The following is a 23,797-nucleotide window of genomic DNA, read 5'->3' as shown; positions in this document are numbered from 1 at the left end:
TTCCAAAAGGAAACAAAATCCTCAAGTGTTTGATACTTCCCACAGAATGAAAGCACCACTATTTAGGGTCTTCAAAGTCCTTACTACTGATAATGTCCAGCCTCAGAAAACTATTGCATATATATATATATATATATATATATATAGTAGGCAATACTCAAATGAGGCAATTAGAATATTTGCATTAAAATAACAATGCACTAAAAAAGAAATGTTGCTTTGATAAGGCTGAAGTGTAACAAAAAAATGCAGTTACCTAAGCAGAAAGACAGGCAGGCAGACAAGCTGGCAGAGAAAGAAGAAACAAGCATATTCTTTTAAAGAGCAATTTGCTTTCCTACAACTATTGTTTGTAAAGTCAATGTCCGTGTATGTCTGATTTTTACACCTCCCCAACATTATAATATATGTAAATATATAAATATGTAAATGTGATGCAAAGTGGAACAACCATACTGCTTTGCTGTTTACACAAGAAAATATGAAATATCCATTGTTAATATTTTATTGTTTAAGGCCAAACAAATACAAAATCCCTTTCATCAGTGCCAGCATGAGCAAAGGTTTGAACAATTTGTTTCACCTTTTCCCTTATTGAATTTCAAAGTTGACAGAGACCTTTCTAGGCGCTTAAAAATATCTTTCATTTACCACAGAAGACTTTTTATCAAAGTGTTCCCATCAGCTCCATTTAACCGGGCTTATTTGTCACAGAAATCCCTGCAGTGTCCTTGTATCCTAGGGGTGACTTATAGCCTTCTGCTGGGCCTGGTCTTTCATTCAGACTATAAACCCTTTGAGGAAGAGACTGTGTTTCTGCTCTGCCTGTATAACACCTTGCAATTTGGGGGTCTCAGTCCATGATCTGCCTCCTAAAGCATTCCCAAATCACTTCTGTGAAGAGCCAGGTAGTGAAGATGCACATAGAATTATTGATCCAAATCAAACCTATATAGTAAAAAATATCCTACTGTAGTAGGATTTCATTTAAAGAAATGAAGATGAAAAACCACTTCTGCAGATGGCTGTTTTCAGCCCTTGGGTACCAACTTTTAGTGACTGGATAAAGGCCACATAATTCCCATTTTCAGGTGGGTTCTGAATTGGAGAACACCCTGCTCTTTCCCACTAGCTCCCATCCCACATAAAATAAAAATTAGTAGCCGTTTCTTAAAAGTTCCAGGCCCAAAGTTTCCAGCTCTCTTGAAGGATCTTCATAGTATCACATAAAGGAACTTCTCCAGGGTGAGGATACACATACGTCCCTTAGGGGGTCAGGCATATATCCAATCTTTGAGATGCTGGAGCAGAAGACGTCCCCATCTCTGGAAGCGTTGCATATAACAGAAACGTCTTTCATCAAGTCCTTTACTGTCCAGACAGCAAAACCGTATCCCTGAGTGTTGTTACATGACCAGGTGTGCTCTACTTCAGAGCTCCATGTATATTGATGGCTCTGGTTTGCTGCTGGGTGATAGCAGCACTAGAGAATGATGCAGCGGTCAGAGCTGTGTGGCTGAGATGGCTGTTGCGGGGCCTCTGTGTCTGTCCAAGAGGGACATGGGAAAACCTCAGGCGTATCCCATCCTATGATGGAACAGCGTGTCTTGTGTGTGTCATTCTCAGCATTGCTGAGTGTGGGGGAGGGCTGAGGAGAAGCAGTGGGTGCAGCGGGGTCCAGAAAGTCTTCTGAAGAATTGTTTACCGCTGCCAGGCCAGGCAGCCTGTTCTCCAGCCAGATTTCCCTGGGGCGTACGTATGACGTCAGGGCTCTCAAGGTGTCGGCGTATGGTGTAGGGAGGGGGCTGACCTCCGCTCTTGGGGCTGCAATAGTCAGTGGGGTGGTAATGTCCTCAGTGGAAGGCCAAACATCAGGGCTGGGATCCAAAAGGAAGCCCACAGGGTCCTGGTACCACTCTGAGACTCTAGAGACTGGACCTGCCCTGGGAGACGGATGGGGGAGGCCTTGGGTGGGAGACACAGGCTGGACTGGCTTGGCCTGGGCTTGAGGGATCTGTGCTCCCACATCTTTGGCTGGCTGCAGGGATGAAGGCAGTGGGCTGGGATCAGGTAATGGGATCTGCTGGAGTGGAGGGTACACAACTGGATGAGAAGCTGAGCTGGCATCATCCACGACAGGGAGAAGTTCAGGCTGGACTGGGGTCCATGAGCTGCTGCTGGGCTCCATCTCCGTGGTAATCACAGGAGCACTGGGCATCAGATCAGGCTCCTTGAGGGCAGCTTTGGGCTTCACAGCCTGAGTGGGTGGCAGGGCCCTGGGGGCAGGTGGAGACTCAGGCCCCCGTGGGCCTGCTGAGGGTTGTGGGGCCAGGACAGGTGGGGGCTCAGCCAGTCTGTCAGGGTCTCCAACAGGATCAGCAGGTTCTTCTGCGATCAAGAGGGTGCAACCTTCAGAAACAAATCCAATTGAATACAAATTAAGTAACAGGGAGGATCAAGATGGACAGCTCCCCCCACTGGGCTGCGCCTGTCCAACCTCACAGTCAAGCCCTGCCCGTTAACATCTGCACCGACAAATTTCATTGCTAGAAGCTTCCTAGGCTAGCAGCCAGCTAGGAACCCTCCTAGCAACCAGCAAGAGGATCCTTAGTCAATGCAGCATGCATGCCTCACGGCACGCGGCAGGGAAGGGGCCAGAGCTGTTCTGCCCCAACAAGGATCGGGCCCCTTGCGGCTTCCCTGCCATCTGCCCCGGCACACCAGCAAGTCGAGCTTGTGGGTGTTTTGGGCACTCTGCCCAAAAATGTTGCTGACCCTTGCACTAGAGGGTGCCAACCTTGCATGTTGCCCTCCTGTGGGCTGTGACCATTTGATAAGACAGTGGTCAATTCTGGGATATGTCTAGGTGGCTTCTACCCGTCTTGTCTTAGCTCTGAGGAGGGACAAAGAACACTGCCTGCAATATATCCTAGGACACATCCCACCTGTGGCACTGAGTACATTTGCTCCAGGGAAATCTGGAAAGCAACAGAGAGTTCCCATAATGCCATGGGCTAGTGCCAGATGCAAACAGTGCATTACTATCAATGCCCTCTGTGACACATCCTGCTGCAGAAACAGGTCTTAGTGAGACTGCTGTCTCCAGACTGGGGTGACCTGTAGTTCCATATGGCAACATGCACATGTCTCTGGTCATGTCTACATGAGACGTCACTGTGCAGTACTGTTGGGGGCACTAACTGTGATGCAACACTGCTGTGCAGTATTAACGAGCTACTGTGCAGTAGCATCAGCAAAAAAACATGTGGGAACATTACTGTCATTTAGTAGAGAACCGGCGCCAAGCCTTCACCGAGGCCCGGGCTCGCAAGTGGGAGAAGTACGCCTCACTGGCCGACACCCTGAGGAGCCGCGGCTATGACGTGACGGTGGACGCGCTCATCGTGGGGACGCTCGGAGCCTGGGACCCCAACAACGAGAGCGTCCTCCGCGCCTGCCGCGTTTCCTGCCGCTACGCCAAGCTGATGCGCTGCCTCATGGTGTCCGACACCATCCGCTGGTCCCGCGACATCTACGTGGAGCACATCACGGGCCACTGACAGTACATCGACCCCTCCAGACCAGCCGCCGCCGGACCGGACCCAGAGGACGCCGCCACCTGAACCACGCCCCCACCGCTTCGCTTCGCGTCGAGAGGACTTCGCCGCCACGGACGACCCCGCCCCACCCGAAGAGGAGCCCCGCGATCGGACTTTATGGACTGAGACGCTCACTCGGAGCCACTTCCTTCAACACCGCGGACCACTGTAACGGGTATGTGTGTATCTATCTTCTTTCCCTCTCAGCGTCGCGATCCCCCCTCCCCCCTCCCCAGCCCCCCACCCCCGGGCTTAGTTGGCTAACATTGTATGGTATGTAACCTAGTCGTGTTCCACTCCTCTCCCCGACCCCTTGATTGTTAGTCCCTCGCTCGGGCGCTTTGTATTTCCATCTCAACTTTGTCATCTTTTTCCTGGATTCCCCATCCAAAACATCTACTAATAAAAGTCAATTTGTTTATGCAAGTACAGGCAACCCCCACTTAACGCTGTTAAGCACTATTTTGCTCTAATGCTCATTTGAAATTAATACCTGATTTCACTTAGTGCTCATCGAGTTTCATTATAATGCTTGCAGTCTCCATCTTGGGTGGTCACCATCTTGGGTCATCAAATACTTTCAGTTTCGCTTAATGCTCATTTCACTTAACGCTCAATTGTTCAGGAACCAATTAAGAGCGCTGAGCAGGGGTTGCCTGTACTAAATGACTGCACAGTAACAACTGCACAGTCTGCTGCTGATGTAGATGCGGCCTCTATGTATCAGTGGCAGGTCCCATTCCTACTGGACCCAAAGGAACCCCAAAATCTGTTTTGATCATTCATGCCCTGATGGATGGATACAAGGCACAGCCCAAAAAATCCTCCATCGAATGACGCATCTCCCTGACATGGCACGCCACTTTTGGGTATTAAGACCACCGTCCCCAGCCCTCAACAGTGCTTGAATGCCCCCAAGCAGGACAGCTGCCTCCATCCCAGATACATACCAGGATCATCGCCTGTGGGGTTGCTGTTAGAGACAGGCAGCAGCAGTGTCTGGACTCCATATCCTTGGATCCTCACCACATCAGGCATTTCTGCCAGCCGCTGCTTGGCTGAGGCCGCGGGACCCAAGGGCAGCGGGTGATGGTAAGTGGCACTGTAGGCTGCCCGGAACTGGAAGACAGATATGCCCTGGGGATGCTGGGCCAGGATGCTGGCCACATTCTGCTTCAGCTCTGCCAGGTCTTCGGGGGGCTGGGTGGATGGGGTACAGCCTGGGCTGGCTCTAGGCACGTCTGCTCTGGCTGGCTGGGTCCTAAGCACCTTGGTCTCTTCCACTGGCCATAGGCCCAATGGGGTGCTATCCAGTTGGGCCCTTTGGTCCTGGGTTTCGTCCTTTACCCAAGGGCCCCAAGGGGCACGATACAGCTGAGTGGTTGGCCCCTGAGTTTCCTTTCCAGTCTTTGGGCCTGAAGGAATGGTATCAAGCTGGGTGCTGGACCACTGTGTCCCTTTATTCATTCTCAGGACTGAGGGTGCACTGACTAACAGTGCACCAGGCCCTGGGGACTCCTTGTGTGCCCATGGATTCTGGGGAGGGCTGTCCAGCTGGGTCCTACCTACTGGGGTTTCCTTGTTCACTTCAAAGCCTGAGGAAGCACTGTCCAGCTGAGGGCCAGGCCCTTGGGTATCCTTGCCCATGTGCAGGCCTAAGCGGCTGCCAGCTGGCTGGGGTGAGTTCATGAGCCAGCCTGGCAAATGGGCATTAGGTTGGAGGTGCTGACTCAGCATGCCCTGTACAGCAGGGGCACCAGGGATTTGGGCCAGGGATTTGGTGGCGGTGGTACTGGGTAGCTGAGACTTGAACCAGCAGTTGTCAGGGGGTGCTGGAGAAGCAGCATTGGATAGGTGCCCCTTGGGGCTGGACAAGGGTTTGGCACTGCCACCAGGTAACAGTCCAGAATCTTCTTGATTCCCTAAAGGAGAAAGAAGAGAAAGTGTCATCAAGACAAGGCACACTGCAGAGGAGCAGAGGCCACCGAGGAAGCTAGTGGATGAAGCGGAGCAGGGGTATCCCAGTGTGCACTGTGGTGGGCACTTGACTCCAGATTGTTCCCAGAGTGCACTAGAATAAATTTGGATTTTTGCTCCAGGGCTGTGCCCTATGGTCTGGGATTTCAGACCTCCAGAAATATGAATCTGTTCCTGGCAATGACTCTACAGAGGACAAAAGAATGGCAGCAGCACCGGATCTTGGGAGTCAGGAGCAGAGGGGAGAGGAGGGATCCAGGCACACGTGTCCCACATGCATGTGTGCCCCCTTACCAGACCTGAGGTGGAGGCGGATGCAGCCGCAGCAGAGCCAGCAGTGGGGGCAGCAGCAGCTGATCCCCCTAAGGTGAGTGGGTGGAGGGACCGGACACAGCAGAGCCAGATCCAGAGGGGAAGCCCCCCCGGATCCCTCTTAGCTGAGCCAATAGGGAGCCATGCTCCCGAGCCGTGCAAACAGTGTGCCGGCATTTGCGCCGGTGGGCGAGCAGGAAGGGCCAGGAGGGAGACTCCTACTAGGGCAGGGCAAAGGCACTGCACTAAGCTAAAAACAAGCAGCAACTCCTATGATGAGTGCTGCCAGGGCCCCTGCCCAGGGGGAGCAGCCTACCCAGGGCTTGTTTGAGGCCTCCACAGACAAAGCCCATGGGGGAGCTGGCGTCTCCCCACCCCCTGGCCTGCGGGGGTTGCCCAGCAGGGCCCTAGGGCCCTGGAGGCACAGGTGAGGGAGTTCCAGGAGGAGGTTAGCAGGCTGAGGGGAATCAGGGAGGTGGAGGAAGAAATTGATGGCTATTTCCTTTCCCTGCAGGGTCACACACCCAAGGAAGAAGCACCTCGGGAAGTGCCCTCCACTGCAGAGTGGCAGACAGTCACCTCCAGAACCAGGGCTGCTCGTAACACAGCAGTACCAGTTCCTCCAGTCCGGCTGGAGAACAGGTACAAGGCCCTGGCAACACTGGAGGAGGAGGGAGAGGAGGCAACTCCACACTCTCCATGCTCCGAACAGGTCGAAGGAGCTAAGCAGTCCTGGAGGAGAAAGCGTTGAGTGATCGTCATAAGCGACTCCATCCTGAGGTATAGAGGGCCCCATCTGTCACCAGGACTCCTCGACACACGAGGTCTACTGCCTACCCGGAGCAAAGATTCAGGATGTGATGGGGATGATCCAGCCCACCGATTACTACCCCTTGGTCCTAATCCATGTGGGTACTAATGATGCAGCCAGGAGAAGCCCTGATCACCTGATGGTGGACTACCATGATTTGGGGTGTGTGATGAAGGATAGGTGCACAGGTGGTTTTCTCTCTTGTTCTACCAGTGAGCGGACGTGGAAGATGGCACGAGACGTGCATCGCAGAGACCAGCTGGTGGCTTTGGGAATGGTGTCTTGAGGCGGGCTTTGATTTCCTTGACAATGACCCGCACATCAGGATGAGAGACATGCTCGCGTGGGATGGGCTCCACCTTTCCCCTAAAGGTAAGTGTGTGTTCTCTTCTAGGTTGGCGGATCTCCTCCGGCGGGCTTTAAACTAGGCTCGTTGGGCGAAGGGGAAGACGAGGGAGAAGGAAGCCTTGGACCGCTAACACAAGCAGCACTCACAAGTACAGCCCAGCCTAGACCAACGAGTAGAACATACACATGGGTAAGCAACAGGGGCCAGGGCAATGCTGAGATTAGGGGGCCAGTGCACACATCCAGAGGAGGCCTGAAATGCCTCGACGCAAATGCTCGTAGTATGGGAAACAAGCAGGAGGAACTTACCCTCCTGCTAGCTGACACCAACCCAGACACAGTGGGGCTCACTGAAACATGGTGGGACCCTACGCATGACTGGGCGGTGAACATCAAGGGCTATAGGCTGTACAGGAGGGACAAGACAGGGAGGAAAGGCGGGGGGTGTGGCGCTCTACATTAAGGAGGAATGCACATCGTCATCAGGTAGCACAGTCAGAGGAGGGGCACATGGAAGTACTCTGGGTTAGACTACAAGGCAGCTGAGGGGAAAGGGACTTAACAGTGGGGGTCTACTACAGACCTCCTAACCAAGGGGAAGAGCTAGGCCAGGAATTCTTAAGTCAGCTCATGGAGGTAGTTAGGTCAAAGGACATGGTCATCATGGGTGACCTGAACTTTCCAGACATCTGCTGGGAAGAGCAGTCAGCCAGGTCTGACTGCTCACGTAGGTTCCTAGCTGAGATACAGGACCTCCATCTAACCCAGGAGGTGCACAGCCCCACCAGGGGAGACGCCTTGTTGGACCTGGTGCTGGCCACAGGTGGTGACCTGGTGAGGGGGATGTGGGTGCTCGACCACCTGGGTGACAGGGATCATCGCCTGCTCACCAAATCATTAGATGCAGGGGTAGCAGTGGACAGTCTTTCTGGACTTTAGAAAGGCCTCTGACAGTCTCTCATCCTGTTCTCATTAAGAAACTGGGGGACTGTGGTGTCGACACTTACACAGTTAAATGGGTCACTAAGTGGCTGGAGGGCCGCACCCAGAGAGTGGTGGTGGACGGGTCATTTTCGACTTGGAGGGATGTGGGCAGTGGGGTCCCCCAGGGCTCTGTCCTCGGGCACGCACTGTTCAACATCTTCATCAGCGACTTGGACGAGGGGGTAAAAAGCACCTTGTTCAAATTTGCTGATGACACTAAGATGTGGGGGATGTGGGCATGCTAGAAGGGAGGAATAAGCTGCAATCAGAACTCGACAGGTTACAGGGGTGGGTGGATGAGAATAGGATAGGATTCAACACTGACAAGTGCAAGCTGCTCCACTTGGGAAGGAAGAACCAGCCCCATACCTATAGGCTGGAGAACTCCCTTCTTGTCAGCACAGAGGCAGAGAAGGGTCTTGGAGTCACTGTTGATGCCGCCAAGATGAACATGGGCCGGCAGTGTGGGGATGCAGTCAGGAAGACCAACCATACCCTGTCATGCATCCACAGATGCATCTCAAGCAGGTCCAGGGAGGTGATCCTCCCCCTCTATGTGACATTGGTCAGGCTGCAGCTGGAGTACTGCATCCAGTTCTGGGCACCGCACTTCAAGAGGGATGTGGACAACATGGAGAGGGTCCAGAGGAGGGCCGCTCGCATGATCAGGAGGCAGCAGGGCAGGCCCTATGAGGAGAGGCTATGGGACCTGAACCTCCACAAGAGAAGGCTGAGGGGGGATCTAGTGGCCTGTTACAAACTAGTCAGAGGGGACCAGCAGGCATTGGGGGAGTCCCTGTTACCCCCAGCACTACCAGGAGTGATTAGAAATAACGGTCACAAGCTGGCAGAGGGTAGATTCAGACTAGATAGCAGGAGGCGCTACTTCATGGTCAGGGCGGCTAGGGTCTGGAACCAACTTCCAAGTGAAGTGGTGCTGGCTCCTACCCTGGGGGTGTTTAAGACAAGACTTGACAATCACCTTGCCAGGGTGGCTTGACCCCCGTACTCTTTCCTGCCATGGCAGGGGGTCAGACTTGATGATCCGCTCAGGTTCCTTCCAACCCTACTAACTATGAAACTATAAGCACAGGATGGACCCCGGGTGGCAAGCGGGGCTCAGGAAGAAAGCCAGGACTCCCGAGTTCTCTCCCATCTCCAAAATAGAGTAGGGTCTAGTGGGTTAGAGCAAGGAGACTGGGAACCAGGATGCCTGGGTTCTTTCCCAGCTCTGGGTGGGATCTCATGACAGGTGTTCCTGCCCAATCCTGTTGTGTTCAGACAGCCAGATGATGCAGTTCTCCCCTTTTTGGGGGCACCGGCACTCCAGCCTGGACACATGGTCCTGCAAAGGGTGGCATGTCCTCATAGCCTTGGCAGCATCCAGGTCCAGCCCATGGCTCTCCTGCAGAAGATCCTGTGTCTTCCACCGCCTCATGCTCAACTGGATGTTACTGCCCAGCAGAGCTCTGAGTGATGCTGAGACTTCACTGATGCCTGCGAGAGACTGCCTGGAATTCATAGCCCTGTGTGGCCACCCAGCACCATAGGCAATACTTGGGTCTGGGGTAGAGGCTTTTCCTCTCTAGAAGGCACTGGATGTGACCCAGTTTTGGCTGGCTCAGGCTTTTGGGCATAGGTCAGGGCTGTTCTGTTCTAGGGGGATCAGCCCCCATCCTGCTGTAGGGGTGGGTCAACAATCCCAGTGACCTTGAACATGGGCTGCCTCTAGCTCCATGATCTCCAACCATCTGTCACCAACCCCTTGATACTGAAGTATGGATTCACCTTGTGGCTTCTTCCTCTTAGACTTTACCATGAGCTGGAGGATGGGGCTTCCTGGGGAGGATGAGAGGTTAGTGTCAATGCAAATGTCTCTGGGTAGATTCTCCATGTCTGGCAGGAATATGGGAGGGCTTGGGGGACTGGAAGATGGCTGCCAAACAACAGCTGAGATCAAGGACAGGATCAGCTGGTCACAAAGAACAAGAGAAGCGCACGTGCACGCGTGTGACAGGGTCCTTCCTCTGCCCCTTACCTCCATCCTCTGATGCACTTACACTCCCAACCTGCTGCACCACAAGTTTCATACCACCAGGGAGCAGAAGTGTATGCTGTTTTCTGTTCCAGGCCCACAGGGGACTCCAAACATCTGTGTTATAGTATTTTGGATGCCCTGACAGTGAATGTCCAAATCTGAATATAGTTGTGGACCATGATTCACTGGTAGCCAGGGAAGATGGATATCAGGACACCTGGGTCCTACCCCAGCCCTGGGAGAGGAGTGGGGTGAAGAGGTTTTCCCCCTCCCACCTCTTCTGTCTGCCCATAGACATTACACCTGGCTCTGGACATCATCCCCTCCCCTGTCCCTGTCCCCCATGCTCCATACCTGCCTGGTTTTGGATTTGGACCAGGCAGTTGTTGCTTCTCCCGGAGCCATGGAGTCTGAGCCCTGGCATGTTCTTCAGACAGGAGATCACATCCCTGTAGCCTGCGCCTTGACTCCAGGACTCCAGGTCAGTCCCATGCTTCTTCACCAGCATCTCCTTCAGCTTCTTGAGCCGCAGACCACTGGGAAAGGGTGTCAGAATATCTTGGATCAGCCCCTCCAACATATCCAGGTCTGGAGATAGGAGACAGAATGGTTTCATACACTGAATGCTCAGGGATGCACTTCCACCTTCACACAACCAAAGGGACAGGATGGGGATATGGCAGGGGGCCCCCATCCTGCAGCTGTTCCCTGCCTCCAGGTGCCCTACACTGGGGCTGCTGTCTGCCTCCAAGGCCCTGTAGAAGGAGGCAGAACTTCATCTCTGAGACTTTTGGCCTCAAAAGCAGCAGCAGGAAGATCAGCCTTCCCCAGTGGCCAAGGTGCCAGCTCCATGACTCTCACCCACTCTGCTGGTTTCAGTTTTTCCCCACCAACTGCATGGTTCCATAATGAGCAGTTTTATGAGCACTCTTTGACCAGACTATGCTGAATGCAGAATGTAGGGGGCAGCAGGCAGCACCAGAGCAGAGGCATATGAACCACAGAACAGCTCCAGTCTCCATGATGTCTCTGGAATGCATCCATCCCTTCACCAGAACTGGGAGTCTGTTCCTGGCCTTTGGATTCACTTTCCCAAGCAGTGGCACCTGCAGACTGGAAGGTATCTGCAAAGTACTGAGTTCATCCCCTGAAGTCAGCCAGGCCAGAAAATCCTCACTGCATAGTCTAGCCATGCTGCAGCCTAAAACCAGGTTGGAGACTTGGATTCTAGTCATCTGATGTGAGGTTCATGTCATATATGAGACTAAACTTATGGAAACATCAAGGCATACAAGGTGGAATTTTGGGTGAGGGTGAGGTATAGTGGATTAGAAAGGAGAAGCGTGGGAGCCAGGAAACCTGGATTTTATTTGAATTCCAGGAGAGGAGTGGGGTCTGGTGCATCAGATCAGAGGGGCTGATGCCAGGGCTCCCATGACACCTTACCTGTTTTCAGTCTGACCAGGCACTTTTCCCCTCTCTCAGGGAAGATGAGCTGGACCTCAGGCACTTGCTGCAGCAGCTCCACAGTGTTCCCATACCCGCCATATTTCACAAAATCCTCCAGGTCCATGGCCTGTCTTTGGCATAGCATCTTCTTCAGTGTCTCCATTCGCAGGCCACTGCTGTAGCCATGGAGACATTCCAGGATGGCCGCTGAGAACTGGTCCAAGCCTGGAGGGAAAAGAGACATTAGCATCCGTGGGGGTTGCCTGAGGATAGCAAAGAAATGGGGATCAGGGAGTGATGCACGGTAGGAAGGAAAGGCTTTTAGACCAGTGTGAGGCATTAAAGCCCCAGTGGGACATTATGATGGAGAGTGCCACTTCCCTAGTGGCAGGAACAAAGCATGCTGGGGTACAGGTTCTGCGTGTCCAGACAAGCCTGTGTCTCCCAACAAAGGGTTGCTGTTGGGAAATGGCAAAGGGTTAGAAGAAAATTAGAGCTTAGAGAGGGGGCAGAGAAGGTAGACAGAAGCCAAAGTCAGTGAATGGCCATCTTTAACTAGCCAGGGTCCTTGGTAGCTGAATGAATGTTTGTCTAAGTAGCATAATCCCCATTAACATGGCCCAAGTTGTGAGTTCAAGTCCCCAGTGTGCCACCTTGATATCTCTGCAGCCACTCTGCTGCTGCTGTGCCTCATACATCCAGCCCTCTCCTGCCCCTTGTGAAGATGCTCCCCATTTTCTTGCATCATCTCCTCATCAATGCATCCCCTTTTTCTCCTCTGTCCTTCCCATTCCAGAAGGAACACACACAAGTTCAGTATCTGTAGCCTGGGCAATAGAGGGTGGGCGGTCCTGTTCCACTAAAAAACAAGTTCCCCATGACTTTATCTGGCCTTCACTTGTCCTGCTGAAGGGGCATCATTTATAGTGCTTTGACCTGGGCATGCCTTGTTAGAAGCCAGGTTGAGACCTGACAAACTTGTATCGCAGTGGCGGAGGGAAGAGAAGGTAGCAATGCACTAGGAGAGTGGGGTGCTCTGCTCTCTCTGACCCCATCCAGCTCTCACCCACACACTGAGGGGGGCTCAATAACAGCACCAGGGCCTGCCTCTGCCTTGCTCGGCCTCAGGCTAAGGTATCCAACTTATCAGTGTAGGCCAAAGAACCCGACTCTAGTGGTCCTACCTGGCTTTGGTTTTGCCAGCTGGGTGGTCTCCACAGGATCCAGGCAGGCAGGCTGGGTAACACAGGGGGCATGCTTGGCCCAAGGAGGTACGGGCACATCCATGGTGACTCCTACAAAAGAAATGAGGAGGTCTTTATGCTGCTCTTGGGGCTGGATGAGCTGTGCTGTATCCTGGGTGGGGGGTGGGGCAGGGGGACACATGGACAGACTCTCATGGCAGGGCAGGGCTGTGTTATACCTGGCTCAGATGCCTCTGAGTACCAGGAGGGAGGAGGTGGTGGATATTTTCCCCAATGTAGTGGGGTATAGGGCAGGGGGGGATGCAGCAGTTCTCTCCCACCCCAGGTCACCTCCAATCCATCCATCCCAACACACTGTAGTCCCCAGCTGCAATGCTGTACCCCACTCTGCTTAGCCTCAGAGGCCATGGTCAACCCCTCACCCCCAGCTTTGTCTGGCTCCTCTCTGCCTGCAGTGCTTCCTCCATCCCCAATGCCCAGCCTGTCCCCAGCTCAGAGTCGTCCTTCCCTGAGCCGGATGCCAGAGATTCATCATTTGCCATCTGGGGACCCAGTGCAAAAAGGATTGACTCTGTATTGATTCTAAGAGGCTGCGATGAGGCTCCAGCTCTTACCTGCATTCCTGGGCTGCATCAGGACTGAAGCCAGTTCTGGTCTGAGTACAGGATCTGGCCCCAGGAGCAGCCGTCCCCACCCCTCCCAGCTGCAACCTACTCTCCCCTCCTCTAGTTTCATTTCACTGTGATTCTATTAGATCCCACATGACTGTGCATAATTCTATTGGCTGTTGTGTCTGCAGGGTGGAGGAAGAGAATGCCTTCCTCCTGGCTCTTCTCCCTCCCCCTTCCTGTCTCAGCCCGGTCTTTGCTTTGCTCACTGCCAGGTTACAGCAGGGGAGGGATACGGTCAGAATGCTCAAATTCTCTTCTGCTCAGGCGCATTCTGTTTCTCACCAGAGTCCATGTCACCCCAATTGCTGTGACTGTCTGTCCCCTGGCTGCAGCAACAGCAGGGCTCCTGGTGCCCAGGCCATGGCTTCTTTCTCTTGTGCCCTGCATGGCTAGGGTCCAGGCTGGAATATTTCTGCACCACTGCAGGGTCATAGATGAAATCTGGAAGAGGGATGGAGCCAGGGTCACTGGAAAGGGACAGTGGCACCTCTGGGGGCACAGCAATGGATTATGTCTTGGCTCTGGAAGAGTGTGGGGTTTGGTGGGCAAAAGCAGTGGAGGGGACTGGAAGTCAGGCAACTCAGTTCTATCCCAACTCCACTTTCTGTCCAGAGCTAAATGCCTGGCAGGTTGAGTAGCCATGCCTTCCTTGCATGTCCAACTGAAGACCCAGCAGGGCTTTGACTGCTGCACTGAGTAGGACAGACAGACAGATGGAAACAAGCCCCCTCCTACCTCTCTGCAGTTGCACTATGCAGTGGCTGCCCCTCTCAGGGGCCTGGAGCTGGAGGCCAGGCACGTGGGTGAGGAAGTCCTTGGCACTGGCATAGCCCAGGTCCCGGCCCAGCTGCTCCAGGTCGACACCAAGCTCCATTCCCACAGCCTCCTGCAGCTCACACAGCTCTGCACCTGCTGGAGCCCCCACCAGGCCTCCTGCCAGCAGTGCTAGCACCTCATCCAGGCCTGGGACCCAGCAAGAGAGAGAGACAGGGTCTGCATGGGGTCCAGGGAGCCTCAAACCCATCTGCCCTCTTCCTCCTCCCTGCACCAGGCCTTTCATTTAGGATTTCATGGGACCCCACAGCTCGGCAGCTGCACCCAGCCTGGCAGGACTCTTCTCCCACCCCCAGGTGGGGCCCCAGACCAGGAATGGTGGAGAGGTGTACTGAGTGTATGGGTCCCCATCCCCTCCAGCAGGAATATATATTCATTAGGTCCTAGAAGGGACAGGCAGACACTTGGCTGATCACTTCCAGCAAGCACATCTGTCTCCTACAGTGTGCAGGTCCCACCCTGCCATCAGGGGCCACCCCCACAGTGAGGGGTTCCCTCATACCTCGCTCCATGTGGAGGATGCAGTGGTCCCCCTTCTCAGGCCCCCAGACCCAAACACCTGGCAGATTGCTTAGCAGCTCCAGGGTGCCCCGGTAGCCCAGGTCCCAGCTCAGGTCCTCAAGGTCGACACCAAGGCCTCTCCTCACGGCCTCCTTCAGCACCCCCAGTTCCAGGCCACCTGGGTGCTCCATGAGCCCATCCCGCAGCAGGCTCAGCACCCTGTCCAATGCTGAGTGCAAGGAGAAGGGGTATGTCAGAGTGAGACATGGTCCCACCCAGCCACCTACATCCCAGGGACCCCAGTGACAGCAGAGCTGGCCTGTACTAACTGGATCACTTGGAGAAACCACTGGCAGCAGCAAGGGGACTCAGTTAGGCGAGTCGATGCTGGGGTAATCATCAGGACGAAGGTGTCACATCCCCAAGCAACATGGTGAAAATCCTCACCAGGATGCCTTGGTCCTCCCCCAGCTCTGGGAGGAATGTGGGGTCTGATCAGTTATTGCTGGAAGCCAGGATGCCTGGGTTTACCTCAACTCTGGGGAAAGGGAATGGGGTCTCATGGTGATAGCAGCCCTAATGCAAGTGATTTTGGTGAACCCCCCCCTTAAAGGTTACTGATTGAGACCTGCTGATTTTGTCACCTCAGGCTCACAATAGCTTACCTCATAAATCTTTTTAAAATTTCTTTTGCATCTTTATGAGGTGCAGTGAAGCCCTCAGCCCCTTTCTTCCCTTCTGGGAACATACCTCCTTGGTCTAGGTGCTTCAGGAAGAGGGTCTCCAGGCGCTGTGCTGACACAGGGGGTTCAAAGGGCTGAGGGTCTGAAGGTGCCAGGATCTCACACAGGGGCTCAGTGTTGAGGGGTGGTGGAATCATGTGTGTGGGGGGCAAGGTAGGTCCTGGGAGAAGAAGAGGAGGAAAGGATGAAGCTCACTAGATTGGGGTGGGGGCTAGAGGCAGGATCAGCTCTTCTACAGTCCTCCTGCATGGCCTTGGACATCACTCTTAGACTCCAATGCTCCACTGGCACAGCAGTAGGACACTCAACACACTATGGCAGCAGAGCCAGCCTAGAGAAAAGCCCTGGGTATACTAGGCCCAGGGGGACATAGAAGAGCTGTGGAAACCCAGGAGACAGCCCAGGTCTTCAGGATGCACACTACCTGCATAGAGGTGGAGGATGTAGGGTCCCCCCCAGAGTGGGGTATGCAGGGCGAGGTCAGGCATGGAGCGCAGGAAGTCCACAGTCCCCCTGTAGCCATGCTCTTGGCTGTAGCCCTCCAAATCCAGCCCGTATGTCTGCGCCATGAAGCCCTCTAGCTCCGGCACTGTCCAGCAGCCCCCAGGTGTCCCGTAATATCCCAGGATCAGATGCACCAGCCTCTGGACTGCTGAAGGGTCTAGAGGAAGATGGAGGAGTCAGAACCACACTCTGGCTTGGAGAACCTGGCTCCCATCTCACCCAATTCCTCTTCCCTTTACTGGGCCTCAGTTTCCCCAGGTTCCACAAGGGGTGCTATAAGGGCCAGGCCAGCACACTGGGAGAAGTGCCTTTGCCTGCAGAGCCCAGGGAGAACTCCTGTCCTTCCCTCCTCCCACTTACCTGGCACTGCCCGGTAGGCCACAACCTCCGTGCCGTTTTTGGGTACCCACAGCTTGATTCCCGGCACATGGAATAGAAGGTAGACAAACTCCAAGGAGTCCCAGTGTCTGGGCAGGTCCTGCAGGATCCCCTCTGCCTGTAGGATGTGGTGCAACCTGCGCAAGGTCATGCCACAGGGAAAGCCCTGCAGGACCTGGCCAAGGAGCATGCCGGCCTGGTGGAAGGCTGCAGGGGGAAGGCAGAGCTGAGTGAAGGGTGCTAGCACAGTGGGGGGCAGTGTGGGAAGCATTATGCTGTGTGCAGTATAGTCTGGTGAGTTAGGTGGGCTAGACATGCTGGGAGGCAGGGATCCAGGACTCCTGGATTCTCTCCCTCCTCTGTGGGGGCAATGGGGTTTGAGGGTTACAACAAGTGGACTTAGTAGTGAAAGCAGGACTTAGTAGTGAAAGCAGAGGTGGGTGTCGCTACCTGTGCCCTTGTTCTTCTCCTCCTTGTTGTCCGAGTTGCTGGGGGTCCCATCACTCTCCATGGGGGAGGTGGCTCTGGTCCCCAGCAGGGGTTCTCCAGCCTGTCCCAGGTGGGTGTCGATGACAAGATTCCCCCGAGCGAGGGGCCCCTTGGAGCCTAGCTCCATCACCTCCACAGCATCCCCCAGGGCATTCAGTAGTACCTCAGTGGAGCTGAACTGCAGCTGGGTGCCATACAGGTGGTGGAAGGCCCCAGCCACATCACCCAGGGGCAAGTCAACAGGGTGCTGTCCCAGCACCTGCAGCAGTGCAGCCTTCAGTGCCACCTGGGCCACAGCCTCCTGGGTCATGGTGTTCTGCAGGAAGAAACAGAGAGATGGGTTTACACAAGCAGGCATCAGATATGGGGGAAGGAGTGGAGACAGATCACCCAAGGGCAGGGGGTCAGCCCACCACAGTGGGGGTCATGACCTGAGGTTCCCACTGTGCAGAAAAGCAGAAGAGCTGGGTGCCCCAGAGACCAGATGCCTGGAGTCTATTCTTAGCTGTGGGACAGGAATGAGGCCTAGTGCATTAGGGCAGCAGGGGCTGGGAGCCAGGACTCCCACACTTTATTCTGGCTCTTTGGAGCAAGAAGGAAGAAGTAACCAACTGCTACCTCGCCATCTCACTACACTTTTTGCAAGTTGAAACAAACCTCCTTTCTTGGTCACAACTCCTGGGCTGGGACAAACACTCATTATCTCCCCTCTCCTCCACTTTTGGGGTTTCCCTAGCACAGAAACCTAAAGATAGAGGAGCCCCTGACTAGCTCCCCCTGCCATAAAAGTCCCCAAGTGCTTCAGGAAGGAAATCAGTGTTGCCAGCCCCATCTTCCGTCTGGAGATATGGGGTATTGGCCAAGAAAATCTTTATTGGTATATTCACAGGGTATCCCTAGTCCTCAAGTTTCTCTCTGCTGTCCCACTGCTTGTCCTAAGGAGTGGACAAAGGTTTGCACTGGGATAACTCCTTATCCTCACAAGCCTCAGCCCTCATCCTAGACCCCACACTGCTAGAGGTAATTTCCCTTTGGGTTGAGAATAAATTCTGGGTTCCCCCTTCCATAAAGGGGCCAGCTTGGAATATCACTCACGCCAACACCACGCTTTACTACAGACGCACAGCAAGTTATCAAATAACAAAAATATTTATTCTATAGGAGAGAAGAATTATACAGAAGATTTTGAATGTATAAATTTTAATGCAGAATACACAAAATCAGACAAACTTGCTCACTCTCTTTTCCCCACTAGAGTACCATCCTCCAGAAAGTCCTATCACCAAAGAGACAGCACAACCATCAGCACCAGTCACTGTTAAAATTGAAAGGTCACCTTGTGGAAGTGTGCATCATCTAACCACAGAAGAAAAGCACACAGCAGTGCTAGAAGTAGAATCCTTGGTTAAAGCTTGAGGACAGGTAGCCCCTGATGATTTTAATATATTTGTAGCATGGGTCTTAACAGAGGTGGAATTAATCCAGCAGCACCAATTATCAGCAGAAGACTGACAAATAGTGCAAAAGGCTCTAGAACCTTCCCTATGGCCCCAAGCCCAGATAATATTAACCATGGGAGGAGCCACAGCTTTTGCCAAGCATTTGTTTAATGTTAGATCACTCGTGGTTGAGATGGCTGATATCAGAGTGATCCCAGAATTAGGACCCAGGGAGGCAGCAGACAGACTGTTTATGTGGTGAACTTCTTGAACAACTCCCATACAACACTTGCAATGGGGGGATAAGGCACACTGAAAGGGATTTTTACATGCAATGACTGAGCAGTGCAGAGAGTACATGCTGCAGTTTACACCAGACCCTGTTGATACACGGGATATGATTTTACAAGTGGAAACAAAATAAACAAGGTCTTTCAGTACAAGCAGCCAGAATATTCAGTCAGGACCTAAGAGTGGGTGACCTGGATGCGGTTTTGTTCAGAGAAGCAGTGCTCAGGGTCCAGGGTGAAGGAACTGGATTCCTTTTAAATAGATCAAGGCAGAAAAGGAGCAGCTGGAAGAGAAATGCCAGAGATTACAGAAGAGGGTGCTGCAGATGCAGTCCAAAAATGGATGACCAAGAAAATCCTTTGCAGAAGAGAAAATATAGTTGCACTTGCTCTGTTTCAGAGTCAGAACCAGTGATGGCGATTGATGACTTCAAGATCAAACAGTCAGGGTCCTTTGTGTCAAGTCCAACCTAAGGGCACCCCTAAAAGGATGCCTAAGCCCACACCTCATCTCCAGGTGACCTTACTAGTGCCTCTAAAAAGGACAGCTTTTAATTAAAGGCCTGGCTCTAAATGTTGATTAAATGACAACCCCAAATCATAAAGATATATACAGGCAGCATAACAAAATAGAACATAATCCATATAATGATAAGGATTATATGAATCAATAAAATGTATTACTGACTTTTGAATGAAACCAAACACAAGGTCAATCACATCAAACTTGGGAAAGATGCCTCTGTGGGAGATACTCTGTAACCCAAAATCATTACCGCTTCTCAGCTGGGTTCATGACACAAGGCATAGGGGAGAAGGGGGGGAACCTAACCAGCCCACATCTTGCCACCAGTCAGCAGCAGAGCCAAGGATAGTACCCACATCCCCTAAGCACCAGACCAGTGCACCCCCTCAGGCCACAGTGCTGACGCCGCGTGATCTGTCTAAGGGAACCTACATCCACATTCCCAGACCTGGGTGTGTTCAGGGCTGAAGCACCTAAAATAGAAACTGCCCCCCCAACCCCCATTCATGCCCTGCTGGTTCCTAATAAGCAGCTCTATGGGACCCATCAACACCCATCCACTGCTTTCAAAAGCAGAAAGGTCAGAAGGGTGAAGCACCAGATGTACAGCTTCTCCTTGTGTGTGCATCTGGCTGACTTGAGAGGGGGAACACCAAAATCTCACAAAAATAAGACACCCTGATCCATCACACATACGTGTATCACAGAGGGTGAGGAACTGGTTTTAAAAAGTATTCTGCAGGGCACAGGGATGCCTCTTAGCTTCAAGATATCACGGGAGACTAGCTCACAATTCAGCTATGCACAGAAAAGATGTTCAACCTTATAAACCAATGGCATCATAGCATTGTGAGTATAGCAGCTAACCCAACAGGAATAACTAAAAACATAACACATAATTATAAATAAAAACATGTTATAGATTTCATATAATTTATACCTGAATGTATCCATATAATGCAGCCGTGTATATATGTGTGTGTGTATATACATATATGCACATGCACACTGTCATTTTTTTTTATATAGATACTGTGTGTGTGTATGTGTGTGTGCGTGTGTGTATGTGTGTGTCTGTGTGCGTGTGTGTATGTATATATGGGGTGCACCGATATATCAGTTGGCTATTGGATCGGCACCAATAAAAAGAGAAATGATGTTATCAGCCATCTGGTATTTTTTGGTCATTGTAGCTGATAATTACGGCCGCATGCCCGGAGCACCCTGGCGAGTGCAGTCCGGTTCCTGTGCCCAGCCACCAGCCTGAGACTGCAGCAGAATGCAGGTCCTGGCAAGCAGCAGGAGTGGGTGCTGGGGAACAGTTGCAGGGCACTGGGATCAGCAACAAAGGGACCATTACCAGCTCTTGCTGTGCTGCTGCTGCCATGGCAATGCCACGTGTGCAGCAGGGGTCCAAGTGCCAGGGCTGCTGCAGAGACACTGGGCTACACCCGGGTGTGGTACACCTGGGTGTGGTACGGTGCCATGTGAGAGACATTCTGCTTCGCTGGGCACTGGGCACCTTTGCAAAAGCAACTTTTGCTGGCAGCCACAGGAGCTCGGCTGCATGGGGCCCACTGGCACTGAGGCAGCAGCGTGCTCTGGGGCTCCAAACGTGCCTGGTGCTTCTGTCTGCATGCATGTCCAACCTGCCCGCCTGGGACAGCAACTAAGGCTGCATGGGAAGTGGGGCTGTGGCTACAAGCCATGGCCAAGAGTGTGACATGCACTGTGAGAGTGTGACTTCCTCATTGAGGGCCAGAGCGAGCAGGAGACAGGTGTGTGCTTATGTTACAAATCCAAAACAAATGAAAAAAATATTTATTGATGCCAGTAGTTTAAAATACCTTGCTCTATTACTCAATAGAGGTTAGCAGATCAGCATCAGCCAATACGGTTGGTTAATCATCAGCTATCAGTATCGGCCAAGAAAATCTTTATTGTAGCACCCCTAATATATATTTTGTGTGTGTGTGTGTGTGTGTATGTACACCCCCCCCCCCAGTAAAGCTCAATGATGTCCAAACAACCCAGCCCTGTTGATTCAGCTGGCAAGTAGGGCCAGTTTGCAGCTAGACCGGCTACACAGGGCTAATCTGCAGACTAACCCCAACTACCGGTTCTGTGCGTCAGATCTGGCCATGGGCTAGCCCTAAGCATTGACCTGATTCAGCCTGCACTCAGGCTTATTGTTGTGCAATGCATGGGGCAGAGCCATGGCAATTAATACTGCCACTGCACCCCCATAGCATATTTCTGGGGAGGTCAGATGACATAGCTCTGTGAGCCATATCCAGCCCACAGGCTGTAGGTGTAGCACTGCTAATATAGGAAGATAGTGTGTGCGCAAGTATACACACACATAAATAAATAACAGAAAGAAATAGACTGTGTGTATATATAAGCACTTACATATATATACACATGCATATGCACAAAGATATATAAACATGCATACGTTACATATATACACACATACACACTATACTTACAGTATTTTAATCTGTAATTATTTATGCATAATTTTAAAAATGTATAACAATCTCTCTTTCATATATAGTCGTTCGAAGTAAATAACTGAATACATCATCCTAATGGTAGGCTGTACTGTTGCTGATCTAAGAAATGGCTCTCCCGGGACCAACCTGGAGGACACACTGGTGAAAGAGGTAGGTAGCATGGCAAAGCACTGGATCAACCTACTGGGGGACTGAGGATGGTCTTTTTTCAGACTCTCCCAAACAGAAAGACATGTGTCACCTAAAAGGAACGAGAACAAAACTTTGGCAGTAGGCAGGCTGGGGCCTTGCAGAAGCTACGTGCTGCAGTAGCCTTTCATATCAGTCTGACTTTGGGCTAGAATCCCCAGTACATACGAGTATAAATACTTTCCATGATGTATTTTATGTACAGGAATATAAATGATCAGCTACATATGGACCACTTCGTTATAATACTCCCTGCCTCTAACAATACCCACAGCAGACACAGCTCTATCATTAGGAACGATACAGCAAACTGATTATTGACGTCTTTAGTGCAAACACACTTCTTTAATGAACTTTCATCAGGCCACAGCAAGAAGGGGTTGTTAGAATGAGGTTGTGCTGTACATAAATAATTATAATGATAACAGAACCAGGTAATATGTCTCTATTTGCAAATTTATAATATTTAAAATAATTCATAATTAAATGTGTTGTAACAAAGAATTATTTATAGCTTATTTTAACAGTTTTAGTTAAAAGTGTTATACAAACTACAGTGTAATTAATAAAGTTATAATTACCTGTACTTTTATAAGTATGTTTCTCATTTATTTATATTACCACTTACAGATGAAAGCAGCACACAATGATAAATATCATGAAATCACAGAAAACTAGGGCTGGAAATGACCCCTGGAGGTCATCTAGGCCAGTGGTTTTCAACCTTTTACATTTGCAGACCCCTAAACATTTTTGAATGGAAGTGTGGACCCCTTTGGAAATGGAACGTCTTCTCTAGAATCTGGGTTTTTGGTCGTAGTTGTGTTGGTCTAAGGACGTAGGCAGGCAGCGTTCTTTAAGCAGATGTGATATCTAGGATCTGAAACTTTGTTTTCAAAGCCATCTTTCACTGACCTCTTAGACACAGTCTGTGGACCCCCAGGGGTCTGCAGACTACAGGCTGAAAACCACTGATCTAGCCCAACCCTCACAATTTAGAATTGCCACGTAATATACAAAAATTGTAGAAAAAGTATTCATAAAAAAACTGCAGAAAGCTACTTACAGAAACAATTGTGGGCAAAGGTGATCTGCCATTACTAAATGTTTCTAATAAAACCTGTAGCTCTAACAGATCTATGTGTATAGATGTGGCCCGTAGAGAAGGGCGACAGGCAACTCTGAAGAGAGGTAAAAAGAGTGCTGTGAGTGTATAGCAAACACATGAGTTACTGTCACTACAAACCCATGAACTAGGCCGAGAGGCAGCACGGTCAGGGTGTGGGAGTCCCAAGGGAGCAGGGCAGGCAGGGACCTGGTGTGTTCAAGTCGGTGGTCCCACAGGAGATGCGGTCCCGGGGGCGGGGGGGACTGCTTGGGCGGGGTTTGCGGGGTGCAGGCCGAGCGGGGCCGGGGCAGCGGGCCCCTCGTCACACCCGAGCGGCAGGGAGGAGAGGTGCCAAGCGGGGCCAGGCAGCGGGTGCTGCTGAGGCAGGGGAGGGCCCTTGCACAACCGGCCTCGAAGCGAAGGGGACCCTGTCCCGGCCCTTGGGTGCCAGGCGGCAGGGAGCGAGGGGCTCTTCCCCCGCCCCAGGCCGGCCCGGGCAGGCGCGGGGCGGAGGACACCGCCACCCCGGTCCCGCGTGACTCCGGAGGGCCCCGCGGAGAGCAGGAGGCGCTGCCTGCCCCGCGCCACGGGCCAGGGACCGAGGCGAGGCCGGGCGCCGACTCCTACCTGCAGCGCAGACAGCGAGAGACCCCAGCCAGGCCCTCGCCCCGCTCTGCTCGCTCCCTTTCTCTTTCGTTTCCGCCAGACCCCGTGTCACCCACGTGGGCGGGGTGGGGCGGGGCGGGCTCAGCCTCGCCTGGAAACAGGCGCCGCGGCGGCCCCGTTGGAGGGCGGGCCCGGACGTGGCTGTGACACGAGCGCCTGGGCCACATGGAGGGGCTGGCCGCGTGGGGGGCTCGTGAGGGGCCCTGGGACGAGCTGG

The 23,797-nt window shown here is 52.5% G+C and overlaps 1 protein-coding gene across 4 annotated transcripts; it reads right to left on the bottom strand.

The window, feature by feature from the left end:
* Positions 1-489: 489 nt before the first annotated feature.
* LOC149864223 (uncharacterized) lies at positions 490-23,652 on the bottom strand. Of its 4 annotated transcripts, XM_090048918.1 has the most exons (15): positions 23,542-23,641; positions 22,873-22,987; positions 16,805-17,159; positions 16,337-16,561; positions 15,897-16,133; positions 15,480-15,632; positions 14,731-14,958; positions 14,130-14,357; positions 13,677-13,835; positions 12,703-12,813; positions 11,516-11,743; positions 10,424-10,657; positions 9,820-9,870; positions 4,550-5,521; positions 490-2,409 (listed from the first exon to the last, which is right to left on the bottom strand). In XM_090048918.1, the coding sequence occupies exons 3-15, from the start codon at positions 17,151-17,153 to the stop codon at positions 1,484-1,486; spliced, it is 4,101 nt and encodes a 1,366-aa protein (XP_089905044.1). In that variant the 5' UTR covers positions 17,154-17,159; positions 22,873-22,987; positions 23,542-23,641; the 3' UTR covers positions 490-1,483. The 4 variants fall into 4 exon arrangements, with proteins under 4 accessions (XP_089905044.1, XP_089905045.1, XP_089905046.1 ...); XM_090048919.1 differs by lacking the exon at positions 22,873-22,987 and having other exon boundaries at positions 23,542-23,652; XM_090048920.1 differs by lacking the exon at positions 9,820-9,870.
* Positions 23,653-23,797: the final 145 nt, after the last annotated feature.

This window comes from Crocodylus siamensis, chromosome 5 (assembly GCF_052110815.1).
Source record: "Crocodylus siamensis isolate JL-2025a chromosome 5, ASM5211081v1, whole genome shotgun sequence".
Classification (NCBI taxonomy): domain Eukaryota; kingdom Metazoa; phylum Chordata; order Crocodylia; family Crocodylidae; genus Crocodylus; species Crocodylus siamensis.
This window is presented reverse-complemented; position numbering and strand designations above follow the sequence as displayed.